At 58.5% G+C, this 24,881-nt stretch overlaps 1 protein-coding gene across 6 annotated transcripts in view; it reads right to left on the bottom strand.

The window, feature by feature from the left end:
* The window catches only part of Clmn (calmin), a 97,805-nt gene extending 73,282 nt beyond the window's left edge, over positions 1-24,523 (bottom strand). For 5 of the 6 annotated variants that reach the window (XM_076849696.2, XM_076849698.2, XM_076849699.2 and 2 more), the window contains exon 1: positions 24,359-24,523. In XM_076849696.2, the coding sequence (XP_076705811.2) occupies positions 24,359-24,440 (82 nt within the window). In that variant the 5' untranslated portion in view covers positions 24,441-24,523. Of the gene's footprint in view, positions 1-19,449; positions 19,527-24,358 lie in introns of those variants that run through there. The other variant, XM_076849697.2, reaches the window with a different exon arrangement.
* Between the last annotated feature and the right edge of the window lie 358 nt (positions 24,524-24,881).

The raw sequence follows: 24,881 nt of genomic DNA, 5'->3' as shown, positions 1-24,881 counted from the left end.
ATCCCAGTTCTGGGGAGGTTCTGGCTGGGCCTGGCTCAGCCCGGCAAGCACGGGTTCCTGCAGGAGCCCCGCAGGTGCCCAGGTGCCCACTCAGCCTCTGGCTGGGACCCAGGCTGAGCTGTCCAGTCCTGCCAGGCTGAGCACAGGCCCGGTCACTCAGACTGACCCCAAACAAGTCAAGTTCAGCCCCCACCTCAGGACCAGCTCACTTAGCACTGGAGCTGAATCCCACCAAGTCCAGGGGAAGGTGCTGGTCCCTGGGGATGGCGAGGAGGAGGGGTGGGGGAGGAGGAGGAGGAGGAGGAGGAGGAGGAGGAGGAGGGGAAGTTTGGCTGGAGACTGCCCCACCCCCACCCAGCCATCCAGGGCCATGCGGTCAGCTGCTGCCAAAGAAGCCAAAGTGGGAGGAATACGCTCCTTATCTCCAGAACTATTTGCAAAGCACCTACTTTGTGCCAGGCGCTGGACTAGACCACCATGAAGAGTAAGTTCCAGACCTGCTCTTGGGGGAGGGCAGGCATGAATCACAGCTAGGGAGAGGGTGGCGGGCGGAGGGGCGGGGCAGGCCCTGCTGGGTGCTCAGGGGGACCCTCCACCCGGGAGGGGCCATGGCCAGCCACCCGTCCCCTCCCAGCAGGCAAGGCACTTCCTGGACTGTCACCAGCAGAAAAGGACACCAATTTCAAGCCCAGGGCCATGGGTCAGGACAAGGACCCTGAGCCTGTCCGTCTCTTTGGCCCACTCTACCCCACTCCCTGTCCTGCTTCTCCCCTCCCCAGTGTCCGGGGAGGCTGTCCCTCCACAGGCCGTGCCACTAGATGTCCTTGTCCTCATGCTACTCGCTGGGCTGGGCCAACAGGGCACTGACAGGACGATGTGGGTGGAGGCCGTCGGGTGACCCATGCCCCGCTGCCCCACCCTCCCTGGCCCCCAGCTGTCCAGTGCCGCGCTCCCCCCCTCCCCAGGTCCCGCTCTGTAAGTGGGGGGGTGCTCAGCGCTCCCCCTGCAGGGAGCCCCTGGTGCTGCACACAATGGGGGCCTCCTCCTGCCCGGCCCCTGGGGACAGCCCTCCATCCCCTGGGGTCACCCCTTCAGCTTCCTGCAGGGCTCCCGGCTGGCAAAGCCCTGTGAGGGGCTCAGTGTCCTCTGGTCCTGATCAGAGGGCAGAGGGCGTTGCCCCTGGGGGATTCGCGCTCCCACCCCGATGTTCACGGAGCTCAAACCCGGGAGGCAGGTGGCCGGAGAGGTGAGCAGGAGACCAGCGCCACAGCCCTGAGGCCAGGCTGCCGTCCACTCGGCAAGTGCAGGGTGAAGAGGGAGGAGGATCAGAGACAACCTGTAACCCAGGAGCAGCCCAGCAGAGGCCACGGATGTATGAGAAGCACTGCTCAGGGGGATAAGCACGGTGAGTGCTGAGCACAGCATGGGGGACCCACGAGTCTGCACTGCAGCCGTGTCAGGAGGGGACACCAGGAGTGGTGTCAGGAGAGGACACCAGGAGAAATGATCCTGGACTTGGCATCTCTGGATGTGCGGGAGTCTTCCAGGCTGTCAGAGCAGTCAGGGCAAAACAAGAGATGTGGGCAAACATAAGGAGGTAAATAGTTGCTGAGCAAAGGTCAGCATTCTCGTGTTGACCACAGGATCAGGTCACCTAAAGTAACCAATGGCAGAAGAGTCACCCACAAACAAGTCAAGTTCAGCCCCCACCTCAGGACCTTTGCACTGCTGTTTCCTCTGCCCCGAGCCCCTCTCACTGGATCTTTCCCTGGCCTCTGAGTTTCACTGCTCATCTCTTCAGAGAGGCCTCCCCTGACCACACGTAGCTTCCCACATACTCTGCTACTGAACAAGTCACCACGAACACCGGGGCCTGAAACATCATAAATCTACCTTCCAGCTCTGGGGGTGGAAGCCCAGATGAGTCTCATCAGGGCTAAAACCAGGCTCCGTTCCTCTTGGAAGGTCCTAAGGGGAGGCCTGTTTCCTTCCTCCGGCTCCTAGGGGCCATGGTGGCCTCCCCTTCCGTCTTCAACGCTGTCACACCTGCCCAAGTCCCCCTCACCTTCCATCGCCCCAACTCCCCCTCAGGGGGTCCCTGTGGTCACATGGAGGCACCTGGTGGCCTCAGCGCACCCCCTACGTCAGGATGCTCCATCACACCTGCAAGTCCCCTTGGCTCTGGGGACAGCCTGTGGACAGGTCCCTGGGACCCCAGCACCCGTCCCTGCAGCTGTCTTCATTCCCCTCCAAGCACCAAGCCGCCTGGATTCTGATCATCTGTGCGCTCGTCTGAGGCCACCTGCCCCAGGGGGTGACGCTCTGTGGTGTCAGACCTTGTTGGTGCCCCACCCTGGCGCACAGTAGGTGCTCCATAATGAAGTGCTGCAGGGAGGGAAGGCAGGAGGGGGACCGTCAGAGCAGCCAGGCCCTGCAGGGCTCCCACCTGGACCCCGTCCCTGGGGGCAGCAGGTCTGAGGAGCCTGCTCCAGGGCCAGCGCTCCTGCAGGCAGGACACAGCAGCAAGCCCAGCTCCCCTCCAGGACCTGCCAGAGGCCGAGCCCTGGAGCAGAAGCCCCATCAGAGAGGGAGACAGCTCATGGTCAGTGGCCACTGGACAGAGGGAGGAGCTAGCCCAGGCTGAGGGCCAGTGGCCGAGCCACCAGCTGGACTTGGGGTGCGGGGGTGGATGCTGAGGATAAGACAGCACTGAGAAGACGACACTGCTGTCCACTCTCACGTCCACATCTTCACTTTGAACTGGACTCCACAAGTCACCCCGCCCACCCTGGGTACAGTAGCTCACAGATGTGCAGACCGCGAGACTTCAGCACGATCCCGCCCTCCGAATAGCAAACACTTCACTCCTGGGAATCCCCCCAGCCAGGGCCACGGCAGACATCGCTAATCAAACTCGGCACACATGCCCACCAAGGCCAGAGCCGGCCTGGGGATCCTTCTGGAGACAGCCACAACCAGTCGATCAGAACAGGCCCCACCCAGTCATTGTGTGGGTCAGGAAAGAGGCCCCCAGAGGGGAAGGTGGCCCGCCCATGGGCCCAGCTCAAGGCCCTCCCCAGGAGCCAAGAACCAGGCTGCCTTCCAACAAGGAGGTCCAAAAGCAGACCCCCGTGATGCCAGCTTTCCCCCCCGAGATCTACGTTATGCCCACCCTGAATAAATTCCGTCTCCACCGAGACCTGAACAATCTGCTTGGGTGAGTGTGTCCACGAGGGACGGAGGACTTGGGGCTGGCTCCAAAGGACATCTGAAGGTCGCTGTGAGCCAAGGAGAAGCTGGAAGTCACTCCCTGATTCTTCTTTCGGTGACTGGTCCCGCTCAGTTGCCAGGCTGACCCTGAACTCCTGGCCCGGTCTTCCCCCCCAGCCTCCTGAGGAGCTGGGACCAGGCAAACACCGCCATGCCCGGCTTAGGTGCCCATTTGAACAAAGTCGGACTGTTTTCCTCATTAGGAAAAGCTGAACATGCTGTTGTTGAAAACACACTTCAGTGATGCCCCCGTCCACCAGCCGCCGGCCCAGCCGCCGTCAGCACCCAGGGCTGCCCAGGGGCTTCTGAAGGCAGCAGACCCTGCTCCCCTTCTCCCAGGGGCGGGGACGGCAGAGCCGAGGAGGGATGGCAACAGGCTGGCAGCGAGGGGACGCAGCCCCCTCTGCCCTGAGGACCTGGATCCACGGCCGGGGGCGGGGAGGGGGTGTGACGTGCAGACCACAGGGTAGACCAGAGGTAGCACCAGGCTTGCGCTGGCCCCGTGGGGAAGTCCTGATGTCCCAATGTGAACAGGGACTCGTCCACAGGGCAGGCCCCAGCCCACGTGCTGAGGGGTCCCCGTAGCCTGTGAGGGACACGGCCCTACGTTCCCTGGACTTCACAGGCCGATGTGTCCAGCTGCTGGCCAGGCCTGACGTCAGGGCAAGATGCAGGCTGGTGGGGGGTGGGGCGCTGAGGGAGAAGCACAAAGGAGGCCAGGAGGCCAGGAGGCTGGCACGAGGGGCCACCTTCACGTCTCCGGGGGACTCGCTGCACCTCGCCCCAGGTGCAGGTCCTCACTCTGAAGACCGACCGTGCAGATGGACAGCAGGATGAGCCACGGTGACCTCCCCTGGCCGTTCCCAACAGGGACACCCGGGGAAGGACCCTCACTGCCTGAGGTCCTCCTCCAACCGGCCATGAGCCCTTGGGCAAGTCCCTTGTCCCTGTGTGCTACAGGCTCCTTCCAGCTAAACGGGGCAAACAGCCTCAGGGGGCAAAATGGGAGGTGAAGGGAGACTACTGGTCGCCTCTCCCACCCAGATATCTATTTTCTCTTCTCTCCAGAGACACAGAACCTCTTGTTCTTAGGTGGGCACCCCAGATTCTATTTTCCAGCCTTCTTTACAATCAGTTGCAATGAAGTTATGGAAAGTGAGATACAAGTAGAAATGCCATGAGGCAGTTTCTTGAAACTCCTACTAACAGAGAGCTGGCATTAACCCCTTGACCCTTCTTCATGGTCCCTTCCTCCATTCTGTGGCCTGAAACACTAATGCAATAAATGCCTGGAGCTCTAGCAGCCCTCTTGGGCCACGAGATCAAGAGCCACACCAGGGCACAGCAGCACAACAAGATAACAGGAGCAGATTTTGTGAGGGTAACTGCCCCAGAGCTTTGGGCTGCCTGCATGGAAATACTGCCCTGTTTACAATGCCGTGGTTTGGAGTTTTTTGGAACTCCTAGTCAAACCGTATTGAGCTGGATCCAGGTCCCTCAGGTCCATCTGACACCAGGGCTGGCACCCTAGAATCTCACCTTCCTGTGAGCAGAGTTGAGAGGGCGCAGTCTCTTGGCAGTGGAGAAAGCCACACCGAGTGCTCCCAAGGCAGCCTCTGGGCTCAGCTGCAGCCTCAGGCTCCCACCTGTGGCTCCCCTAGGTCTCCCGTTACTAGGCTCCAAGAACCTGTAAAGTCTCCTTTACAAGGTCAGCTCGGCGGGCTCCGGGGTCTCCTGTGGTTTTTACGAGGAAGGGATTTCCAGAGCAGCTCAGGGAACTTGTCACGAACCCACAAGGAGCGGCCTCTCTTGTCTCATCTGCAGCCCTGGGTCCCACGTGGGCGCCAGGAAACAGGCTCCCCCAGCCCTGGAGCCCCAGAAAGGAGGGGTGAGTCTGCAGAGATGGCGACCTCCACAACAGGAACCCGACCCACCGAGACCCCAACACACAGAGGATGAAGAACAAGGCAGCGCTGCACTGGGCCAAGGGAATCCGGGACCTGGACGCTGGCCCCGGTGTCAAGCAGGGGACCTGCCACAGGCAAGCACACCTTTCCAGGCCTCTGCATCTGCAAAGGACAGCAGCTGAACTGAGAGAGCAAACCCCTAGCTCTGTCACCTCGCACCCCACTCTACAGAAGAGGAAAGGGAGCCCAGAGACGTGCAGTCCACCGGCTCAGGTCACACAGCCAGAGTGGCTGACCTGCACATCCTGAGCCTCTGCCGATGCCAAGGCACGTTAGGAACGAAGCGTCACAAGAGCTTCTGTTACCGCCAGGCTCCGTTATGTGGGTGCCTCACAGAAAGCGGCCTCCAGATGTCCCAGCACTTGTTCATTCATCCCTGTGTGTACCCAGTGTCCTCTCTGCAGGACACCAGTGCGGTCGCAGGCGTGTTCAGGGCAGAAGCAGATGGAGGCCCTGCCCGTCAGCACCCTGTCTGGAGAGACAGCCAGCAGGTGTGGAGGGGGGACTTGGCTGCCCAGAGTCCTCGCAGGGACGCTGGAAGCAGGGTGGGATGACCAAGGAAGGCTGCCCGGGGCGGGGACGGAAAGGCAGGCCAGGGGTCTGAGAGGGAGACTCTTCTCGCCCCAGCTCCCAGCCCCCACCACAAACCTGTCCAGCTGAGGCCTGGGCTGGAGGCTGCTCTGTGCCTCACACCTCGACAGACTGCGGCCAGGGGGCACAGATCCTGGCGGGCTCTGTCAGGTGCGGGCCACACACATGGCGGGCACTGGTCAATCCACACCCCAACTCTGAGGGAGGCCGAGCAACCCCCCCTTTCTAGCATTAAAGTCCCTTGTGCAAAGTCCCAGGAGGCTGCCTGGTCCAGCTGCCCAGATGTGGTCACCTCATCCTGAGCTCCTGCCCACCTCTTCTGCCAGGGAGACCAGAGGACAGAGCTGGTGGCCTGGGCAGCTTCTCCCCATGGCCTCCCAGGCCCTGCGTCCATTCTTCCCCAGGACAGAGGCCGAAGCCCAGGGTCCCTGAGTCAGACACACACAGACTGGGGGTGCAGAGCGGGTGCTGATCTCATCCACAGCTGCCACCAGGAGCCCGCAGCTGGGCCCAGGGGGGCTCCCAGAGGGACAGCTCAGCTGGTCCAGAGGGGACGCTTCCAGAACTTGATGGGAATCATTCTTTCAGTCTTGGTTTCTCCAAGGAAAATGGGGGAGTCAAGAAACGCGCCCTCCCCCAAGGGCCTTGAACCGCGGACAGGGCCCTTCACACAGTGCCTGGCCCTCCTCGGTTCTGCAGAGGGACAGGTGGCCGCACCCTTGATGCCCTTCAGAGCCTCCTCCTCCGTGGGGTCCAGCAGGAGCCTGAGGCTCCCCTGGGGACCTGTGAGACGTGGGGGTCTCAGGCCCAACTCAGACTTACGGAGCCACCGTCTCTGTGGGGACAGACACCCGCGAGGACCAGGCCTCCCCAGAGACTCAGATGCACCTTCGCACACGCGGCTGTGTTCAGGGCCCCGGCGCCTCCAGAGCTCACCTTTGCCAGCCACCTCCCTTCCTCCTCTGTCCTCGACACAGCTGCAGCTTGCCCGGGGGTCCCCGTCCTGAGGAAGCTGACCCGCGGCTTCCCCCAGCTGGGCCACGCTGGGACTCCTGTGCACCCCAGGCAGCCACAAGATCACAGCGTGACCTGAGCCAGCTGCAGGGGGGGCTCAGAGGAGCCCACAATGGCCACTGCTCTGATTTACCTTTACTCGGGTTCCCACGGCTCCCGCGGGGCCTGCTTGCCGCTCACGATTCTCCGGCCACACTCCCAAGCAAAGGGAGTTTGAGGGACCAGAACCCCGATCTCCAAAAAGGGCGGCCACAGGCCGGGGTTTAGGATCCACCCGAGTGTGGCTCAGAGCCCCCGGGGCCTGGCCTGAGGCGGGTTTTCAGGTTCAGGTGCCACCCTAAAGGCTGGATGGCTGCTGGGGCCAGGGTCACCCAGGTGGCTCTACTGGGAAGGCAGCCTCGGGTCTCCCACGGGGAGGGGATGTTCAGTGGGCACTCCGGCAGCAGCTCCAGGACAGGCCGAAACAGGTGGCCGAGGCCAGGTCCTGTGGGAGCCGGACAAGACACTGCAGTGTGACAGCGAAGTGACCAGAATCTCACTGCTATACCAGTGCACGAGAAGGCACCGAGAGGACAGCACACGGCTGAGTACAGTGTCAGTGCACAACAGGCCCCTCCTGGAAGGACCGGAGGGCAGTGCAGGGCAACAGCAGCTCAGGGAGGGGCCTTTTTAAAAGGTGGTGGTGAGACTTTTACAACCACATAAAACAAAGGCAGTAATTGCCACAGATGATTGACAGTCCCCTTGGGGTCCCTCCCCCGCACCCAGCCAAGTGCGCCACAAAAGTGCTTGGGTAGGAGGACTGGTCTTCAGAGGTCCTGGGCAGCAAGCAAGCCCTGGGGAACTGGGGACCCAGGGACCAGGGGACCAGCCTGAGTCCAGGCTTGGCTTCTTCAAGTAACTGGTCAAGTGAGGGCTCCGCTCTAGGAGAGAACAGCCTCTAAGGGCAGCGATGTCTGTCCCTCCCTCTCACCTTTGCCTTCTGTCTGTGAAGGGTCCCCTCATCACCAGCCAGCATGCCCACCCCCCCACCGGCACCCTCAGCCACCCCTCTTTACCCCTAGGGCTGCTAGGCCCGAGCCCCCTGTGGTCCCAGCAGATGGCCAGACTCCAGAGCCCTTATCCCATCTGCACAGAGGCCCCTGATTTCCCTGCAGCTGCCTGGGAGCTAGACCCAGGCTTCCACCCACGTCTTCCTCGGCCCACACCCTGTCTCCCCGTCAGGACAGACTTGGTAGGACAGGGCAGGACCGCGGGAGTGGCTCATTTGACTCTGCAGTGCCTTGTCCCCAATGAACTTGCCTAAAGAAGTAACATCACAGCAGGGACAATGCCAACGGCAATTGCTACGTGTCATGACGGTGACAAACAGTGACAAACCTTGGCCAGAGAAGGCTGAGAAGGGGGTGACATGCGGACAGCTCCTGCTAGGTACAGGGGCTCAGCACACCCTCTGATCTTTACAGCCTGGGGGGAAGGTAACATCCAGACGCTGGCCCCAGCGTCAAGCATCTTCGCGGGCATCTGAGGCCCAGAAAGGTGACGTGCGTGGCCCAGGACGGTGGTGATGCTGGAGCACCAGGAGGGAATTCAGGGCCCAACCCACGGTGCAGCTGAGGAAGAAGAGGGGTGCGAGCCCTGCCGTGAAAGGATTTGAGCATGAAGAGGTCCTTAGAATTCCACCTGCACCTCCACATTCTAGAAACTTCCAGGGGGAAGCTGCATCTGCACTGACCACGTGCCGACTTTGTCATCGTTTCCTAAACAGCACTGTGTGACAACTAGTCACACTGCACTGACACTGAATTAGTGTCATCAGCAATCCAGGACGATCCAAAGTAACCGGGGGACAGTACGGGCTGCACCAACGCCACTCTGCGTTACATAAGGAACCCCCCTCTCAGCACTGGTGGTGACGGTGCAGGCTACCTGAGCCCTGGGGACCAGTGTGAGCCACGTGGGCACACTTTCTAGTAGCCATGTTATCCGAAGTCAAAAGGAACAGGTGAAGTTGATTTCAGTGATCTGTTCTACTTACCCTACTCTATCCACAGCACTATTTCAACGTGTGAGTAACACTGAAACACAACTGACATCCCGCACCGTCCTTTACATGAAGTCTTTAAATTCCACGTATCTCTACCCTCAGAGCGAGGCTCAGTCTGCACCGGTCCACACCACGATGGTGATGGACATAATGGAGGATGCAGGTCAGTCCACCTGCACAGGGAAGGTGAGGTCCGGAGGGGAGACTGAGGAAAGCCAGAACCAGAGCTTGTCATGCAAGGACTCAAACTCAGCATCTACGGAAGACAGCTGTGGTGCGGGGGGAAGAACACGGGTTTCTGCAAAGACCCACAGTCAAATCCTGACCCTGCCACTAACGAGCCGTGACACCATGGACCTCTTACTTGACCTGTTGGTGCCTCGGTTCTCCATTCGAAAGACGGAGAAGAGTCCCCCCCCCCCACTCAGTGACTGTGAGAATTAAATATGAAATACCCGACGGGATTCTTGGCACACAGCAGGTGTTCCACCCGAGGGACACAGTGCTGACCCGGGTGATCAAGAAACTGCCACTGAGTCGGCTTCACTACCTCGTTGACTGTTTTAATCATCCCCAACCTAGAAAAACGAGGCCCAAATGGAGCAGCCTCTCCCTTGGCGGGCAGATCTGCCTGGACTGGGACAGGGCAAGGACATGGGGACAGGGAGCACAACCGTGGTGCCCTGCTGTACCCCTAAGCACACAGCTGGGCACAGGGAAGCCCCCCCAGCTGGGAGGGCTGGCCGCAGGGCTGAGCCGCGTGCTCTCAGTGGCCAGAACTCTTCCACGCTCAGCCCATTTGAAAAGAAGCAGATCATAGAGTCTTTGGTCCCAGTCCAGTGCTTCTGCTGCAGCTCCCAGGATGTGACAGTCTTCCCCAGAAAGGACACGGGGCTCCACACAGTGGGTGCTCCAGAGGGGCCACCCCCTTGAATACAGCCCAGGGGCCACGTCCAGGGGCCTCGTCCAGGGGCCACGTCCAGGGGCCACATCCAGAGGCCACGTCCAGGGGCCACATCCAGAGGCCACGCCCAGGGGCCACATCCAGAGGCCACGTCCAGGGGCCTCGTCCAGGGGCCTCGTCCAGGGGCCTCGCTCCTGCCACCCCCAGCCTCCGTGCCAGCTGCTCCCTCCGCACAGAAGGCTCCACACTCCCCTCCCCCTCCCGCCCTACTTCCATCCACTCTTTCCACTTCCACGGAGCCCCACCTGCTCTGGGTGGCCTCCCTCCATACCTGACACAGGGGCCCTGTCAGTCTGCTGTCACTATATCCCCACGGGATTGGTGTGGGGGGGGACGGGACTTGCTCCCAGCCACAGAGCAGAGAAGGCCCATTTTCCTCCCCTCCCTCCCCAGTGCCTTGCGGAGGCCTGGAACCATCAGAAAACACCAAGAGATGCTTGTTGTGGACGCTGCACGAAGTCAACTCGCGAGCCAGGACCCGGCCGCGCTGACTTGAGGCCGACGATCCTGGGGAAACGGGAGTTTGCACCTGATGCGTGAAGTCACTTTCCATGGAGTCATGGGAAGGGTCACACGTTGTCACGTCACTTTCTTGGACTCTTCCCACCACAGGAGAGGGCTGGGTGACAATGGACACAATTCACGGGGCAGATATTACATCAACCATTGACTTTCCAAGAGCCTCCAAGCTGGAGCCTCGTGTCAAAGGGCCCTTTGAGCGAGGGGACTGTCGTAGCCCACAGTGTGCGGGAGAGGAGGCGGCCCTTCCCCTCCCCCAGCAGACTGCCCCTGGAGTTCTCAGACGCCCGGGACCACCCCAAGGCGCAGTCGGCGGGGGGAGGTGTCGATGGCCTCATGATTGGCATTCCGTTCACGGAGTCAAAAGGCCTGACTGTATGGGGCACTTCCGATGTTCATGACTTCACTGGACCCTCCACATAACGCTGGAGGGTCTATTATTATTAAAGCCACATTAGGGACAGAAGAGATCAACACACGACCAGGATTCCTAATTTGGCTACAATCCGGCAGCCGCCTAGGGACGAGCTGAACTCGAATCCAGGCCTGGCTTCCAGCCCCTTCTGCCGCACTGTTCTGGGGTTTTGTTCTTAGGGACCAACTGTGCTGAGCTGATCAGGGATGAAGAGCCATCAGCTGGGCAGTTCTGGGGCCCCTGTGGATTTGTTCTTTACTGGACTCTCCAAAGGCCCTTTCCACCGGGCTGCCCCTTCCGGGTAATCTGATCCACTCAAAAATCCAGACGATCAGGTAAGGTCAGCCTGGCAGTATCTGATGACCGGGCAGGTTAGCCTTTCATCTTGATAAGAGCTGGACTCGAAGAGCTTGGCACCAGTGAGTCTCCCCTGGGCAGCCTGAGGCTTCGGGCCTGGGCAGGGTTCTGAAAGCTGATGGGTCCAAATGAGAGCTACGCAGAAACCAAACCAGCCGCTCCTTCAGCGCTCAGCCCTTCTCCCTGCAGGCGCCACTCCGCCGAGCAGCAAGGGAGAGCCGGCCCCTGGCATGCTGGAGGAGCTCCCAGCCCCCGGGGGTGACCTGAGGCCCGAGGAGGAGCTGGAGGAAGACTCTCTGCTTCTGCAGCTGTACCCCACCTGGGCCCCAGGCCCCAGAGCAACAGCCACAAGAGAACCAAAGTGTGTGGCTGAGAAAAGAGCCCCCACCTGTGAGCAGACCCCTGTGCAATGCCCCGAGCTCCTCTGGTACCCAGTTCTCAGCAGCAGCCCCGAACTGGCCAAACGCCAACGGCATCAGGAACTTTGAGTCTTCAAAGCCAGGGTGACAGTGGCACCCATCTGTCATGTCGGCTTCCTACCCAGCCTTTCTGAGATCTGGGGGGGAAGGACACTCAGCCCGGGCTCCCCAGTGCGGTCCATCCCCAGCTCCACTGAAGCCTGCAGGAAGGATCTTTGCGGTCCACGTTGTGCATTTAGAAAAGAGACAACTATGGGAGGAAGGACCAAGTTCTGGAGCTGGGAAAAAGACCAGCGGAAACTGAGCCAGCTCAGGACCTCTACACCCACGGGGCCATGAGAAGAGGCGCACCAGCCAATCTACATCCCCAAGTCCCCAAGGTTCAGAATCAGTGGCCGCACGTACCACTGGGAATGGGGTCGAGGTACAGGAGGCAATACGATGAGGGAAAGAACGAGAAAGCAGGTGGAGAGAACCCGTCCCCCAGGCCTCCCAGTGGTGTGACAGCCCCTCCCCCACCACACAGGGCTGGAGGTTCAGTCCCTAAGGGCGGGGGGGGGGGGGGGGGGCTGGGAACTGCACTGAAACCAGGTGGATTAAGTGATCTCTCCAGAAGGGATCAGAGGGTCCCCCCACCCCAAGCCCTCTCCCTTCTTTCAGCTGCCAGACCCCCATCCCCACCCCCAGATGGCTGGTCCTGACCATTCAGACAGGACACTGTGGGACCCTTCCACGGGAGCTTGCCCAGCCCAGGAGAGAAGACATGTGCATAGGGGTTCCCGTGAGACAACCCGGAAGGGCACCTGAGAGAAGCTTCCAGAAAGGAAGCCCCGCCCCACGTGCTGCGGAGCATTCAGTTTTCAGTCCCCAACCCTAATACATGAAAAGACAACCAAGAATGAAGAAAGGAATCCATAATGTGAGAACCCCAAAGAAGGAGAGATGCAGCTGCGCAGAGTGGACGGAGGAACACACACCTTACCCAGCCTGGCCCGCCGTGGCTCTGCACCCGCCATGGCTCGGTGCCCTCTACTCCCGGAACCCCCGCGGTCACAGCAGCTCTTGAGACAGGCATTGGTACTACTGTGCCTCTCATTTCACAAAGCAGGTGTCTCAAGAGTAAAAAGGCTAAATAACTCGCCGGAGCCTCCAGGCGAGTGAGTGGCAGAGTCGGGGACACGCTCTCTACAGTGCCCGCCACTCAGAAGAAGGGGCTTCTCTCAAGAACAGAACTTCTGCAAATTAAAAACGCAAGAGATTAAAACTAGAATGTAAAACTGATGAACTCTCCCAGAAAGCAAAGCCAAAGGAATAAAAAATAGAAAAGATAAGAGAATCAGAAGATTGGTCCAGGAAGGATGTCCAGACAGAAGGAGATCTAGAAGGTCAGAGAAGATCAGGGGATGGAAACCATGACAGAATAAGCCAAGAAAATGTCCCAGAACTGAAGGGCAGCCTCCAGATGGAAAGGTCTCACTCAGTGTTCAACTTAAGGGACAAAAAGGGACCAGCACCAAGCAGGTCCCCTTGAAGGCTCAGGGCACTGGGGACAGAGAGGACCCTGTAAGCTTCCAGGGGGAACAAAGCAAACCACAGATGGCGGCCCAGAATGGCTTCACACCTTCCAACTGCAACCCTAGAGGCTGGGACACCGCGGAGCAAGGCCCCACAGCTCTGAAGGAAGAAGATTTCCCACCTTGAACGTGATGCTCAGCTAATGTGGCAATGAGGAATTAGAGGAGAGAAAACCCAGTGTCCCAGGTTCAAGTTCTCAGAACATTTCCTACCCTACGTTCTCATGTGCTCTCCTACTCAAGGGAGAAGGCAGGAGGTCCATCCCAGGAGAGAGGCTGGGCACAGGTGATGGCCACTGATGGACAGGCCCCAGGTATGGAGGGCATCAAGTCCAGACTGGAGAAGGTCAGGGACCAGGCTTGCTCAAGAAAGGTCAATTCACCCACTGCCCCGAGCAACCAAAGGGACACCTGGAATACAAGGGTATGGTCATGAATTCACAAGCACATACATGACCACCAACGGGCAGATCTGGATTGAAGGAAAAGAGGAGCGGAAGGGAAAGGGAGGTCCTGCTCCACAGAACTGACCAGAGGAACAGCCCAAACCAACCAGCCCCTGCACCAAAAGGAGGAAGGAAATATAGTGGGCGCTGGGTCAGGGGCGGATCTTAGGCTAAAAGAAGTAAAGAGGAAACCCACATCCTACCTTCCAAAGCCAAAAGTCAGAGCCTGGAACCTAGAAATCAAGATGGAACAATATGTGCATGACATTTAGAGACAAAGGAAAAAAGCAAAAAACCCCCAAATCGTCAGCTAAGAAAATTCAAGCGGCAGTCCCCATGGACAGGGGCAGTGGGGGGCTCACAGGAGCCTGAGAGAAAAGGAAGGGAACAGGAAGCAGACACGGAGAGAGACCCATGGCCTCACGGACCTTCTGACAAGCTGGACGGGCCAGGATTCTTCTCCTTTCCACCAAAAAGTCGCCATGGGGCTGGGTCATCCACCGTCATTCAGTACTAAAAAGGGGCTCAGGCCCAGTTCTCCCGGACCCCAGCGTCCACACGCTCATGCATTTGACAAATGTGAAGAAGCACCTGCTGAGCCTTGGAAAGGGCCACCCAGTGCCTGACCCCTCGGGCCTCTGGACCACACGGGTGGACCAAGAAGCAGCACTCTGAGCAAATCCACCTGCAGCCATGCCTGCCCCGCCCGCTACACCTATGACTCTGATTCCTGCTGTCCTCTTCCTTCCTCACCCACCCTGCTGGCCCCGTGCTCGTCCCAGCATTGTAGAGCTTTTGTCCCCACAGACACCTCATGGCCACTGCCACAGTGCTCCTGAGAACTCAGAACACACCATCGCCCAGGCAACAGCCTGTCCCCACCTAAGGCTTTTATTTGGAAGGCATCACTTATTGTTTTAGGTGAGACTCAAGTTCGAAGCCCAGACAGGTCCCCCCCTCAGTGTCTGTATCCACGCAGTGGACACCTAACACCAACCTCAGGTCAGCTTGGAGTCAAGGAACAGAGTGGAGACAGCAAAGCTTCATGATCTGCCAACCCCGGGGCAGGACAGGGGCCTTCCCACGGCTCCCTCCTCTCATTTATCCTTCTGGGTGTTTCCCAGTTGAACATAACGACGGGATCTTTGTTACGTATCAGTACATGCACACGGGGGGGTAATGACATAATGTGGCCGATATCGTTCCCCAGCACCTCCCTCCCTTCTCTCCGACCACCCTCGTCCCTTTCCTCTTGATCTCCCTTTGATTTTCATGAGATTTACCTCCCCCCACCTTTCTTTCCCTTTTTCCTCTCTAGTTTCCACAAATGAGGGAAAACACGCGACCCCTGACCTTCAAAGTGGGACTTACTTCCCTTAACACGACGGTCTCCAGTTCCGTCCAAGTTCCTGCAGAGGACATAACCTCGTTTTCTCTATGGCTGAATAAAACTCCGTTTCTTTATCCACTCATCCACTCCTGGCCACCTAGGCTGGTCCCCCGGTTAGGCTGTTGTGAACTGTGTGGCTATAAACAGGGCTGAGCACGCGTCCCTGAAGTAAGATGCCTTTAATTCTCCAGGGCGGGTCACGTGGTGGCCGTGTCTCGTCCTTTGAGGAGCCTCCATACTGACCCCACATGGTTGTACTCATTCACAGTCCCACCCAGGTGCTGCCTCCGTCACTTCTGCCATAATTCAAGGGCCTGGGAGTTTACCTCTCCGACCACATAAGACGGGATTCTTGTCCCCAGTCTCCTCCGACCGTCCCTGGTGATCACCAGTCAGGATTCCTCAGTTGGAAGTTTAGCCTTTGTGTGGTTACAGCTCAAAGCTGAGGGTACCCAGGTGACTGAGCACAGCCAGCTGAGTCACTGGGTCTGCCTGACGAGTGCCGACTTTGTGCCCGTGTCCCTTGCCTGTGTCCAGGGATCTTTCTGGGGTAAAAGTCAGCTGCCTTCTCCAGCTGGTCCTAGGATCTAGTGCAGGCCACGTCTCTCTCTTCCCCCAAATTCAAATCCCCTTCAGGTCCCCCCAACACCTTGGCCCCAAATCCACCTTCCCCGACTTCTCTCCAACTCCTGGTTCTTGGGTCCATGAGCCCAGGAGCCTGGCACTGTCTGTCTCTGCTGGTCCTCCTACAGTCCACTAAGAGAGATGGTCCCTGACTTCATGGATTCGGACACAACCTGGTCAGCATATTATACATGACAATGACCCCCAGATGATCTTCTCAGACTCAGGCTGGAACTTCGCTAGGCCAACCTGAAGATGAGGGGGCCACTCTAAAGCACAGGGGGCTTTTCCCCCCACGCTGCCGTCTCATTGTGTCCGTGGATCTCCCTGAGCCGCCACGGCCTGGCATCTGTGTTTTAGCAAAAGAAGAAGAAACAGAGGCCGATGAAAGCGTGGATAGGGAGGGTCGCTACCGGCTTCACCGCCTTACCACGGAAACCGAAATGGAACCTAAGCAACGGAGGTCACGTGTCGACCTTGCACTTGCTAAGAGAGGGGAGGGTCAGGGAGGACGCAGAGCAGCCCAGAAACGCCAAGAGGGCGTCAGTAAGCATCCCGGTGAGACGGGGTTAGGATTTTTTCCCATTCCCTGGGAGCGAAGCCCCTTGTCATTTGCACAGTCTTGGGCTTCCAACAGCCAAGGCAACGTGACCAAAAGATGGGAACTGCCCATGAGCCCAGAGCCTCGTGGCGGCTCTCATGTTTTCTGAACAGACTTTGATTTTCACATGAAGTAGGAGGTGGTTCACCCACAACTGGGCCCGACCTGTTCTTCCCAAGTTCATGACCTCAGCTCCCAGAGAACACGAGGGTTAGAACACAGGTGTCCTCTCTGCCAGATCCAAGAGTCCACACAGCAGGGCAGGGGCCCAGAGGACACTGTGACGCCGCCCTCTTCAAGCCAGGGCACAGCGATAGATGGGACGTGTGACCCGACACTGCATTGCACCTGGATTTCTGCTAGTGCTCCTGGGCCTGTGGTCCCCAGCGATGACACCATCCCGCCTCCTCCGTCCCTCTGCCCCTCCTGCTCCCCTCTACCAAGGCAGCTGTGACCGCAGGCTGACCTGGATAACCCAGCCTCCTGTCCCCATCTCGTTCTGCCAAGTCCCTTTTACCAAGAAGGGAGCACATTCCAGGTTTGGGGGTGAGGATGTGGACGTTGTGGGGAAGGGGCTGAAAGTTCTGAAGCCCCCCGCTGTGCAGGGCCTGGTCCTCCTCTTGGGGCCTTCACAGAGGTGGGCTCAGCACACATCAGGGAGCCCAGGGAGCCCAGAGGAGGGGGCTGTGACTTCCACCCAGGAGCGGGCAGACAGAGCTCAGGGAGGCTATTCTGGACACATCACAGCCAGGCTCTGCAGGAGGGACCACGGGGACAAAGGTCCCCATGAAGGGGCCACTGGCAATGTGTCCTGAGGGAAACAGGAAGACCCTGGTACAGCTGGGTCCACTTCATTCAAGGAAGGGCAAGAGGTGTCCCCCACTCCTGGAGCACGCAGCAGAGCTTCTTCCTGGGGCACGAAGGTGTCTCACAGAGGACAGATGCAGCAAGAGGGAGATCTCCAGCTTGGGGGGCTGGGGCTGCAAGAGAGGGGCCCCAGCAGCCAACGAGAAGGGCGCACGCAAGGCAGGTGAACACAGGAAGGCCACCAGAAAGCCGCTGCAGGCAGCACCCATGGGATGGGCGGTGTGGGAGGGCTGAGGGGACCACGCCATCGAGGGCTCCATTCTTCCACCACCAAACTGGCAGGTCATCTCCAGGCCCCTCCACCTGCCGCCCCAGTTCTCAGTACAAGGGCCCAGAATGCTGCTTTTTAAGTATGTCATAGCATAGAAGATTAAAAATAGTCTAAAAGAGGAGAGGGATATAAATATCGCCAAGGTTCCAGGCTGCACGGAGAACCCCCCAGGAGAGGCAAGCAGGAGGGGACGTGACGTCATCAGAGCCCTAGGGGTCCTCACGGTTCCCCTGCGCTCTGCAGGAGCTGAAGCCGGTACCGATCCACACTAGAATAGCCCAGGTCCTCCTCGGCCTTTAGAGTCCTCGAGGGCTCTGGGCCGCAATCGTCGAGCAGCCGCGGATCCCAGCGCTCAGGAAGGGAGGAGTCAAGAGGACCCCTGACTGCATGGCTCCCTCTGCGCCCTGTCCCCACACTCCTCTGCCTTTGACTAGACTCCTGGTGGACGAGCCCATTTTAGAATCAGGTACAGAATGTCCCCCAGGCACACAGTCAGCCCTTCGGAATGAGGCTGGGCCATGTCACACACGGCAAGCACTCCCTACTGTTGTCACCAAGAGCGCTGAGTCTGGGTTTAGAAATACAGTTGCCACCATCCTACAGGAAGCCTTCCAGACTGCCACATTCTGAACAGAGGCCTCCAGGGCTTCCCGACGCTGGCACCCAGCACACGCGTGCTATCCCACAAGGAGGCTGGCCAACCTCACCCGCAGACCCAGCCTCCTGGACCCACATGCACAACCCATAGGTGTTAAGATGGTATCAGGGCCTCACCCAGCATTTCTTCTGGATGTAATCCAACAGGCTAAGGCAGAGAGAGGGCAGCTGTGGCCACAGTTCAAAGCCAACACTTTTGTTCTGAGACCTGAGGCATCTTGATGGCCTCTCTCCTGGGCCACTTCCAAGACAGAGCAACTGACTTGGCAAAAAATGCTTACCTACAAATCACAGGGCTGGCCCCTAAATTAAACACACAACACACACACACACACACACACACACACACGCACACCTTTCCTTCACTGAGAACATTTCACTAAGTTTCTGTTTCTTTCTTCCTCTTCTGCACAGCACCAAGTAGTAAAGATATGGGGTTTTGTGGCTACTTCCCTGTCTCAACAATCAACTCTGTCCTAGAGCAAAAGCAGCCATTGACAGTAAGCAAATGAGTGGACATGGCTGTGTTCCAATAAAACTTTATTGACAAAAGCAGGCAATGAGCACATATAGCCTCCTTGGACCGAAGGGTGTGAATCCTCCTCTGATAGAAAAAAAAAGAAGGGAGACTCACCAGGAAAGGGGGGGGGGGAACTGACAAAGATTCTTTAATGTCACATTTATGATTTTGGCTCAGCTGTCTCTAATTCCTTCTGTGACTGACACAATGTACCACTATTTAAAAAAATGGGAAAAAAAAAACAGGCATGAAGAGGAGAAATGAAAAAAAGGTTTCTATGGGAACAGGGAGTTCATTTTTAATGGCACGATCACTTCAGAGACAATCGCTTTATTTTCCTCTCTTCCCCTCGACGCAGGGCAGGCGTGACCTATGGCCTGTTGGTGGGAGGGCTTTGCCCAGAGCCTCTGCTGCTCTAGTCAAATATTAAAGGCCAGAGTGTCCCAAGGTCAGGGAGGGCAGTGGAGCAAAGCCGGGCCACGGGGGCAGAAGCCCACCTCCCCAGTGGCAGCTCTGGTCCCAGGCTCGGCTCCTCCGTGACTGCCTGGCCTGGGGCAGCGTGGGGGCATCAAGGCCACCATGAGCTGCGGCTGTGGCTGCTGCTGCCGAGTGACGTCGTGGTGTAACCTCTTCCAGGCTCTACCACCAACGGCGCCAGGGCTCCCCTCTGGCTGCTGACAAACCGTTTGCGAGTGGGGCTTGTGTTCCGCCTGGCCCTGAACCTGTCACTGCCTGGTACAGACAGTCAAGATCCCTGTTTGCTGACGGTGGCCGCGTCACTAACCTCCCTGGGCACTTTCAACTCCATCCAACTTAATCAGCCAAGGACAAATCAAGAACGCAGGCCATTTGCCACTGTGTCCTTTAATAGTAAGGCCTTGTCACTGTGGCTTTTACTGCACAGCCCCCTCGGTGGAGGTGAGTCTCGGCACTTACCAGTGGAAAGATTCCAGGAGAGCAGCCAGCCGTGGTTAGCGGGCCAGGGCCACATGCTGGGGTGCCAGGGTCCAGGGAGCAGATGGCTTTGAGTGGGCACACACTGCCCAGGCCCTGCCTGGGGGTGGACTGGAGCCCCTGGTGGTCCAACGCTCTTACTTTTCAAGTAAGGAAACTGAGAGGCACAAGTGAAAGGCTTTCCCTGGAGCCCACAGCAAGGTGGTGACGAATCCAGGACCCCCCCCCCCGCAGGCCCTCGGCCTCCTGGTGTTGGCTGTGGTTCTGCGGATACCAGCTGCCCAGTGCCCCATCTGGAGTAGCCCCAGGAAGAATCCACACTAGCACAAGGCCTGCCACCTACGGCACAGATGAACTCAAAGCCTGTGGCCTGACTCCAGCTGGGACCTGGGGGAAATCACAGGATTCGTCCCTGAGAACCAAGCACAGGGCCCCAGGGGCAGCGCCCTGCGCGGCGGTTCCTGAGGACATGAGACCTCTGCATCTGATTTGCTTTTGCGTTTTCAACAGAAACCTCCAGTGCACTTGCTGTGCCCTTCAAGAGCCAGGGAAGCAGGGGGCGGAAAGGTCCCTTCAGGCTCCTTCCCTTCTTTGGCCTGTTCCCAGGTCCCAATGCCGCGTGCGCTAATCTAGAGACAGGGGAGGGTGACAGGTAGATATGGGAAAGAAGACCATGACATGACTGATTCTGGGTGGACCAAGAAGCCACCCAGGTCCCCACTCTTGCTCTACCTCCCAGGCTGGGCAGCTCTGCTGCAGGCCATGAGACCCACTGAAGCATGTAGCAGGCACGCATCTGGGCAGGTTGGGGTGGACTGGAGGAGGTGAAGCAAGGCCCAGAGCCTACAGAAGTAGCTGTGGAAGCCCAGTCAGCACCAGGAGGGCCTGCACCCCTCCCGAGCCAGCGCAACAGGAAGAGGAAACCTGGGCTCCCACTGCCCTGCCTGGGAGCCAGTGAGTCCCCTCCATCAAGTCTGTGGTCAGCCTTCAAAGTCCTGACCTGACACCTCTGGGAGGCCCTCACAATTCCCAGGTTAGCAGTGCTTTACCTGGGTGCCCAGGGCACCTGACCCACAGGATGACTTTGGTTAGTCTCTCCTGGGCTCAAATCTGAGCTCCACTTACAAGTCACATGATCTTGGTTGGGTGAACTCCGCCTCAGGTGCAGATGTTGCCTAGAGAACAGCAGCCAGAAATCCCCAGACGGCAACAACGGATGCTCCCGTGGGACCCCCAGAGCAGCCAAGGAACAGCCTCATGTCTGCGCAGTACCACCTCCTTCAATTCACCTCCCACCTCCAGGTGCAACGCGAGCCACTCAGGTAAGAAACAGATCATGAATTGCAACATCAAACCCCCAAATACTAGAACAGGAGAGGGCCGAACCACAGCCAACCTCTGTGCTCTTAGGATCAGAAATGCAGAGCCCGCTGGCCAGATGCTGGGACAGTTTCACACTCCCTGAAGGTAGAGACCAGAACCAGCTCCTCATTCTCCAGGGTCAGCAGAATGTGATGTCTTGGCACGGTTCACCTCCACTAGACAGAGAAGGGCAGTGGATGTGGCGGGTGGCGGAGGTTCCCACGTCAGCAGGAGCACCTCCAAATCCTGGCCCAATACCCCGCAATGCTCTATAGTAGAGCCAGCCCAGGACGGATGGAGTGCTCAGCTGGACCAAGGGGCAGCCAAAGGAGCCTTGTCCTGGGAAGGACAGGGGATCCCTCCTGGCCTCAGCCCACAGGAGACTAAGGCACAGATGTGCTAACCATCCACCTCTACTCCAGTTTTACTCCCACGAAAGCAGACACCACCCGCGGGAAGGCTGCTGCCTCCTGCAGTTCCATCTTCTCTTCCCTAGAAGGGTCAACAGCTTGGGCCACCCCCATTTACTTGCAAGAGACCCTGTGAGGGTGGCACAAGCAGTCTCTGCTCAGAGGGACATGGTGCTCTGCCAGAAAGCCCTTGATCCAAACAACTTTATGAACCGTCCATCTAAAAGCATCAATGAGAACTGCATCTGCTGTGTGTCCTCCTAGACAGAAGGCGGAGGGGCAGGCCTCCTGGGAAAGCTCATGCTTCCTGCCCCACGGAACTGACCTCCCGAGACAGATCAGGAGTCTTCCTTCCGAGTTTCCTGGGGGATGAACTTCTGCATCACAATCATAGCTGCCTAGATTCCAGAATCCCACCATTCAGGGGGCAGATGCAGGCGGCAGACAGAGACAGAAAGAAAGAGATCTCTGACTAACCCATCCTCCCCTGAAAGGCTGTGTGGGGAGGCTCGAAGTTCAGAGCTGTGTCAGATTACTGACCCCAGAACCAACCTGTCCCAGGACCAGCAGAGTCCAAGCTTTCGGAAAAGAATCAGGACCCCCAGACCCTGATGGCTGCACTCCTTTGATTACAGACTCCAGGGCTCCCTCTGACCTGAGCCTCCATCACCATAACCGCCGCAATACAGAAGGACATGGGGCTTCACCTGCCTCCCTGGCCCACCACCCACACAGGTTCGGCTGCACAAGGCCCCCGCTGGAGGCCCCATTGGATCGCCCAGACACATGGGGGCTGCGTGACGTCTACCAGCTGGTTTTGCAGATGATCTGAGCTGCTCGTGGGGCCTCCTGGACTTGGACCTTCAGGCAGGACTTTCTGAGCACCACAGAAGCATGAAGAGAACATGTTAAGCACCCAGTTAATCGGGAAACCGAGGGGAAAATCTGAAGAACACAGTCCTGCCCTAACTCCAGCCTCTACTCAGCAATGCCGGCAAAGTAGCCAAACCTGACTGTGCGACCCCGCGGAGCTAACACCCCTGCTCCCTACAGACACAGTCAAAGGTTGGTATGTCCATACAGTGGAATAGTACTCAATAGGCAAGAGCACAGCTCATACTAGCACAACACTGATGGAAAAGCCAGATCAAAAGAGAATGTACTGCATGACTTAATTTTATATTAAGTTCTAGAAGAAAAACTAATCTTCAGTCAAAAAAACCCCACAAACCATCAGAATAGTGGTTACCGTGGTGGGGGTAGGGCTTCTGTCTAGGATGCTGGAAACCTACATCTTGGTCCAGGTGATTACACAGGTGTTCTCATGCCCCAAAACTTCAGCTTACACTTAAGATTAGTGAACATAATACACGTGTGCAATGCATATGTAATAAATATGATGTACATATACACAATTTAGAAGTTTTTTATGGCAAAGCCCATTGATGTTCAAATGATAACTGACATTTACCTAAAAGTGAGTCAGTGCCCTGGGAGCTGAGGGACAGGAGGCCCATTCACAAACTTCAGGACCCATCTCAAATTGTCCCCATCCTGTGCAGTAACTAAAAGCACTTATTGCTGAGCTTCCCTTCACAAAAATGATCTTTAAACTGGGAGGTGATCTTGGAGGACTGCAGAAATTTATTGCATCAAGCATCAGTTACTACATGCTCAGCAAACACCCAGCAACTGCCTGACACAGTCTCCACACACACACACACACACACACACACACGCAAACACAGAGCCCAAATTAAATGCCATCTCAGCAAAAGATGACAGTGTCCACCCCTAAATAGGGTGTCTATTCTTCTCAGGCAACAGGATCTAGGCACTCTGCTTATTATCAAGAGGATCGTTTTCAGCATGCTCTGTCCAACCCTCCTCCTTTGACACAAATCACAGCCAGAAGAGATCAGAGGAGTCCAGAGCAAACAGTCTCCAGTGCCCACCCCAGAAGGCTGCCTGCTCCTTTTCAGGTCACCTCTGTCTGCATGGCACCTGCCCAACCCAGGGGTGGAGCAAGCCCACGTGAGCTCCCAGGAAACTTTTTATCAGGTGTAATGTTTAAACTTGGCTGCTCCCCACCCCCCACACCCAGCTGGCCTGCTACCCACTGGGGTTCCCCGTCCCCTGGCAGCAATGCCACTGCACCTGATGGGGAAGGGCTCCACCCACTGCCCCCCAACCCCTGCCCAGGCCTCCGGCTCCTTCCTAGGCACCTCCACCTTGGACTCTCTGGACCCCAACGTTTGCAGGGGCAGAGACTAGAAACTTCACCTGCACAGGTCGATGTGGGTGTCCATAGGCCGGAAGTGGAATTCCAGCTCCACAAAGGCCACAAATGGAAAGAGAAAGGGCTGAAAGGCACTTGCACCAAGAGAGCTCTCCCTCTGGGCGATAGGTTGGGGACAAGTATGGATGATTTTCTTTTTCCCCTTCAAGTATTTTTTGTGCTTTTCAAGTTCTCACACTGAATAAACTCTTTGGAAAGACAAACGCGCTTCTCCTGTGGCTCTGCTGCCCGTGGCCCGTGCCAGGCAGGCTGCCAAGGCAGGCTCCCATGGAGTTTTTTTTTCACCTAGTCCCAGCTCCCTCAAGGTACAGACTTGCTGCCAGCTTCCGTGCCCAGGTGGGTGCAGGATCGAGGACAGTCCTCTGCCCTGGGCTCCTTGGAGAGAGGCAGCTCCTCGGGAAAGTGGCAGGCTTGGACTGGGTGGCCTGGCCCCTCTCTCCAGCCCACCCTCCGGGAGGCGCCGCTCCCCTGCATGACAGGCCCTAGGGCACTTGGAAGTGTGCTGATCCTGTCTCCTGTCCCACAGGCTCCTACTAGTTGCACTTCTCCCCTCCCTGACCTGGGCCATCGCCCCCAAGTGCCCACGCGCAAACTTCTCCAAAGTCGCAGCTGGAGGGAGGTGCTGACGTCCCCTAAAGAAAACAGGACCCCCTACACACTCACACTCTCTCACACACACACACACACACACACACACACACGCCCCCGCCCGGGCCACTGCAGGTCGGGCGCTGGGGCCACTCGGGCTCCGGGGGCGGCGCCCCAGCCCCCACCCGGCGGCGGCGGGGCGCGGTGGGCGCGGGCGCGGCGGCGGCGTTACCTTGCAGGTTCTGGACTCGGATGTCGCTGATCTGTCCGATGAGCTCCTCGCGCTGGAACCAGTCCCATTCGTGCGCAGCCATGAAGCGCGGCGGGCCGGGCGGCGGCGGGCGCGGAGATCGGGCGGCGGGCGCGAGCGGCTCGCACCCGGCGAGGGCGCCGCGGGGCCGGGGCGGGCGGGCGGCCCCCGCCTGAGCCGGGGCGGGCGGCGGCGGCGGGCGCGGGGCGGCGTGCGGCGCCCGGCTGCGCTCACTGCCCCGTGCGGGGGCGGGGCGGGGGCCCCGGGCGCGGGAGGGCGGGGCGGGAGGCGGCGGCCAAGGGCCGGTTCCTTTTTTTCCCCCGGGGTGTGCGTTGGCTGGATTGTTGGGTCGCAAACGGGCGGTGATGAGGCGCGGGGTCCCAGCCCCCCAGATTGTGATGTCTCAGGGTGCGGTGGGCCGGGTGACGCAGCCGGGGGTCGTCGGCGCGCAGGGCGCAGGACCTGGCCGCGGAGGCCTGGCCAGCGCCCCCGTCCCACTCTGCAC

Source organism: Callospermophilus lateralis, chromosome 3 (assembly GCF_048772815.1).
Source record: "Callospermophilus lateralis isolate mCalLat2 chromosome 3, mCalLat2.hap1, whole genome shotgun sequence".
In the NCBI taxonomy this organism is placed as follows: Eukaryota; Metazoa; Chordata; class Mammalia; order Rodentia; family Sciuridae; genus Callospermophilus; species Callospermophilus lateralis.
This window is presented reverse-complemented; position numbering and strand designations above follow the sequence as displayed.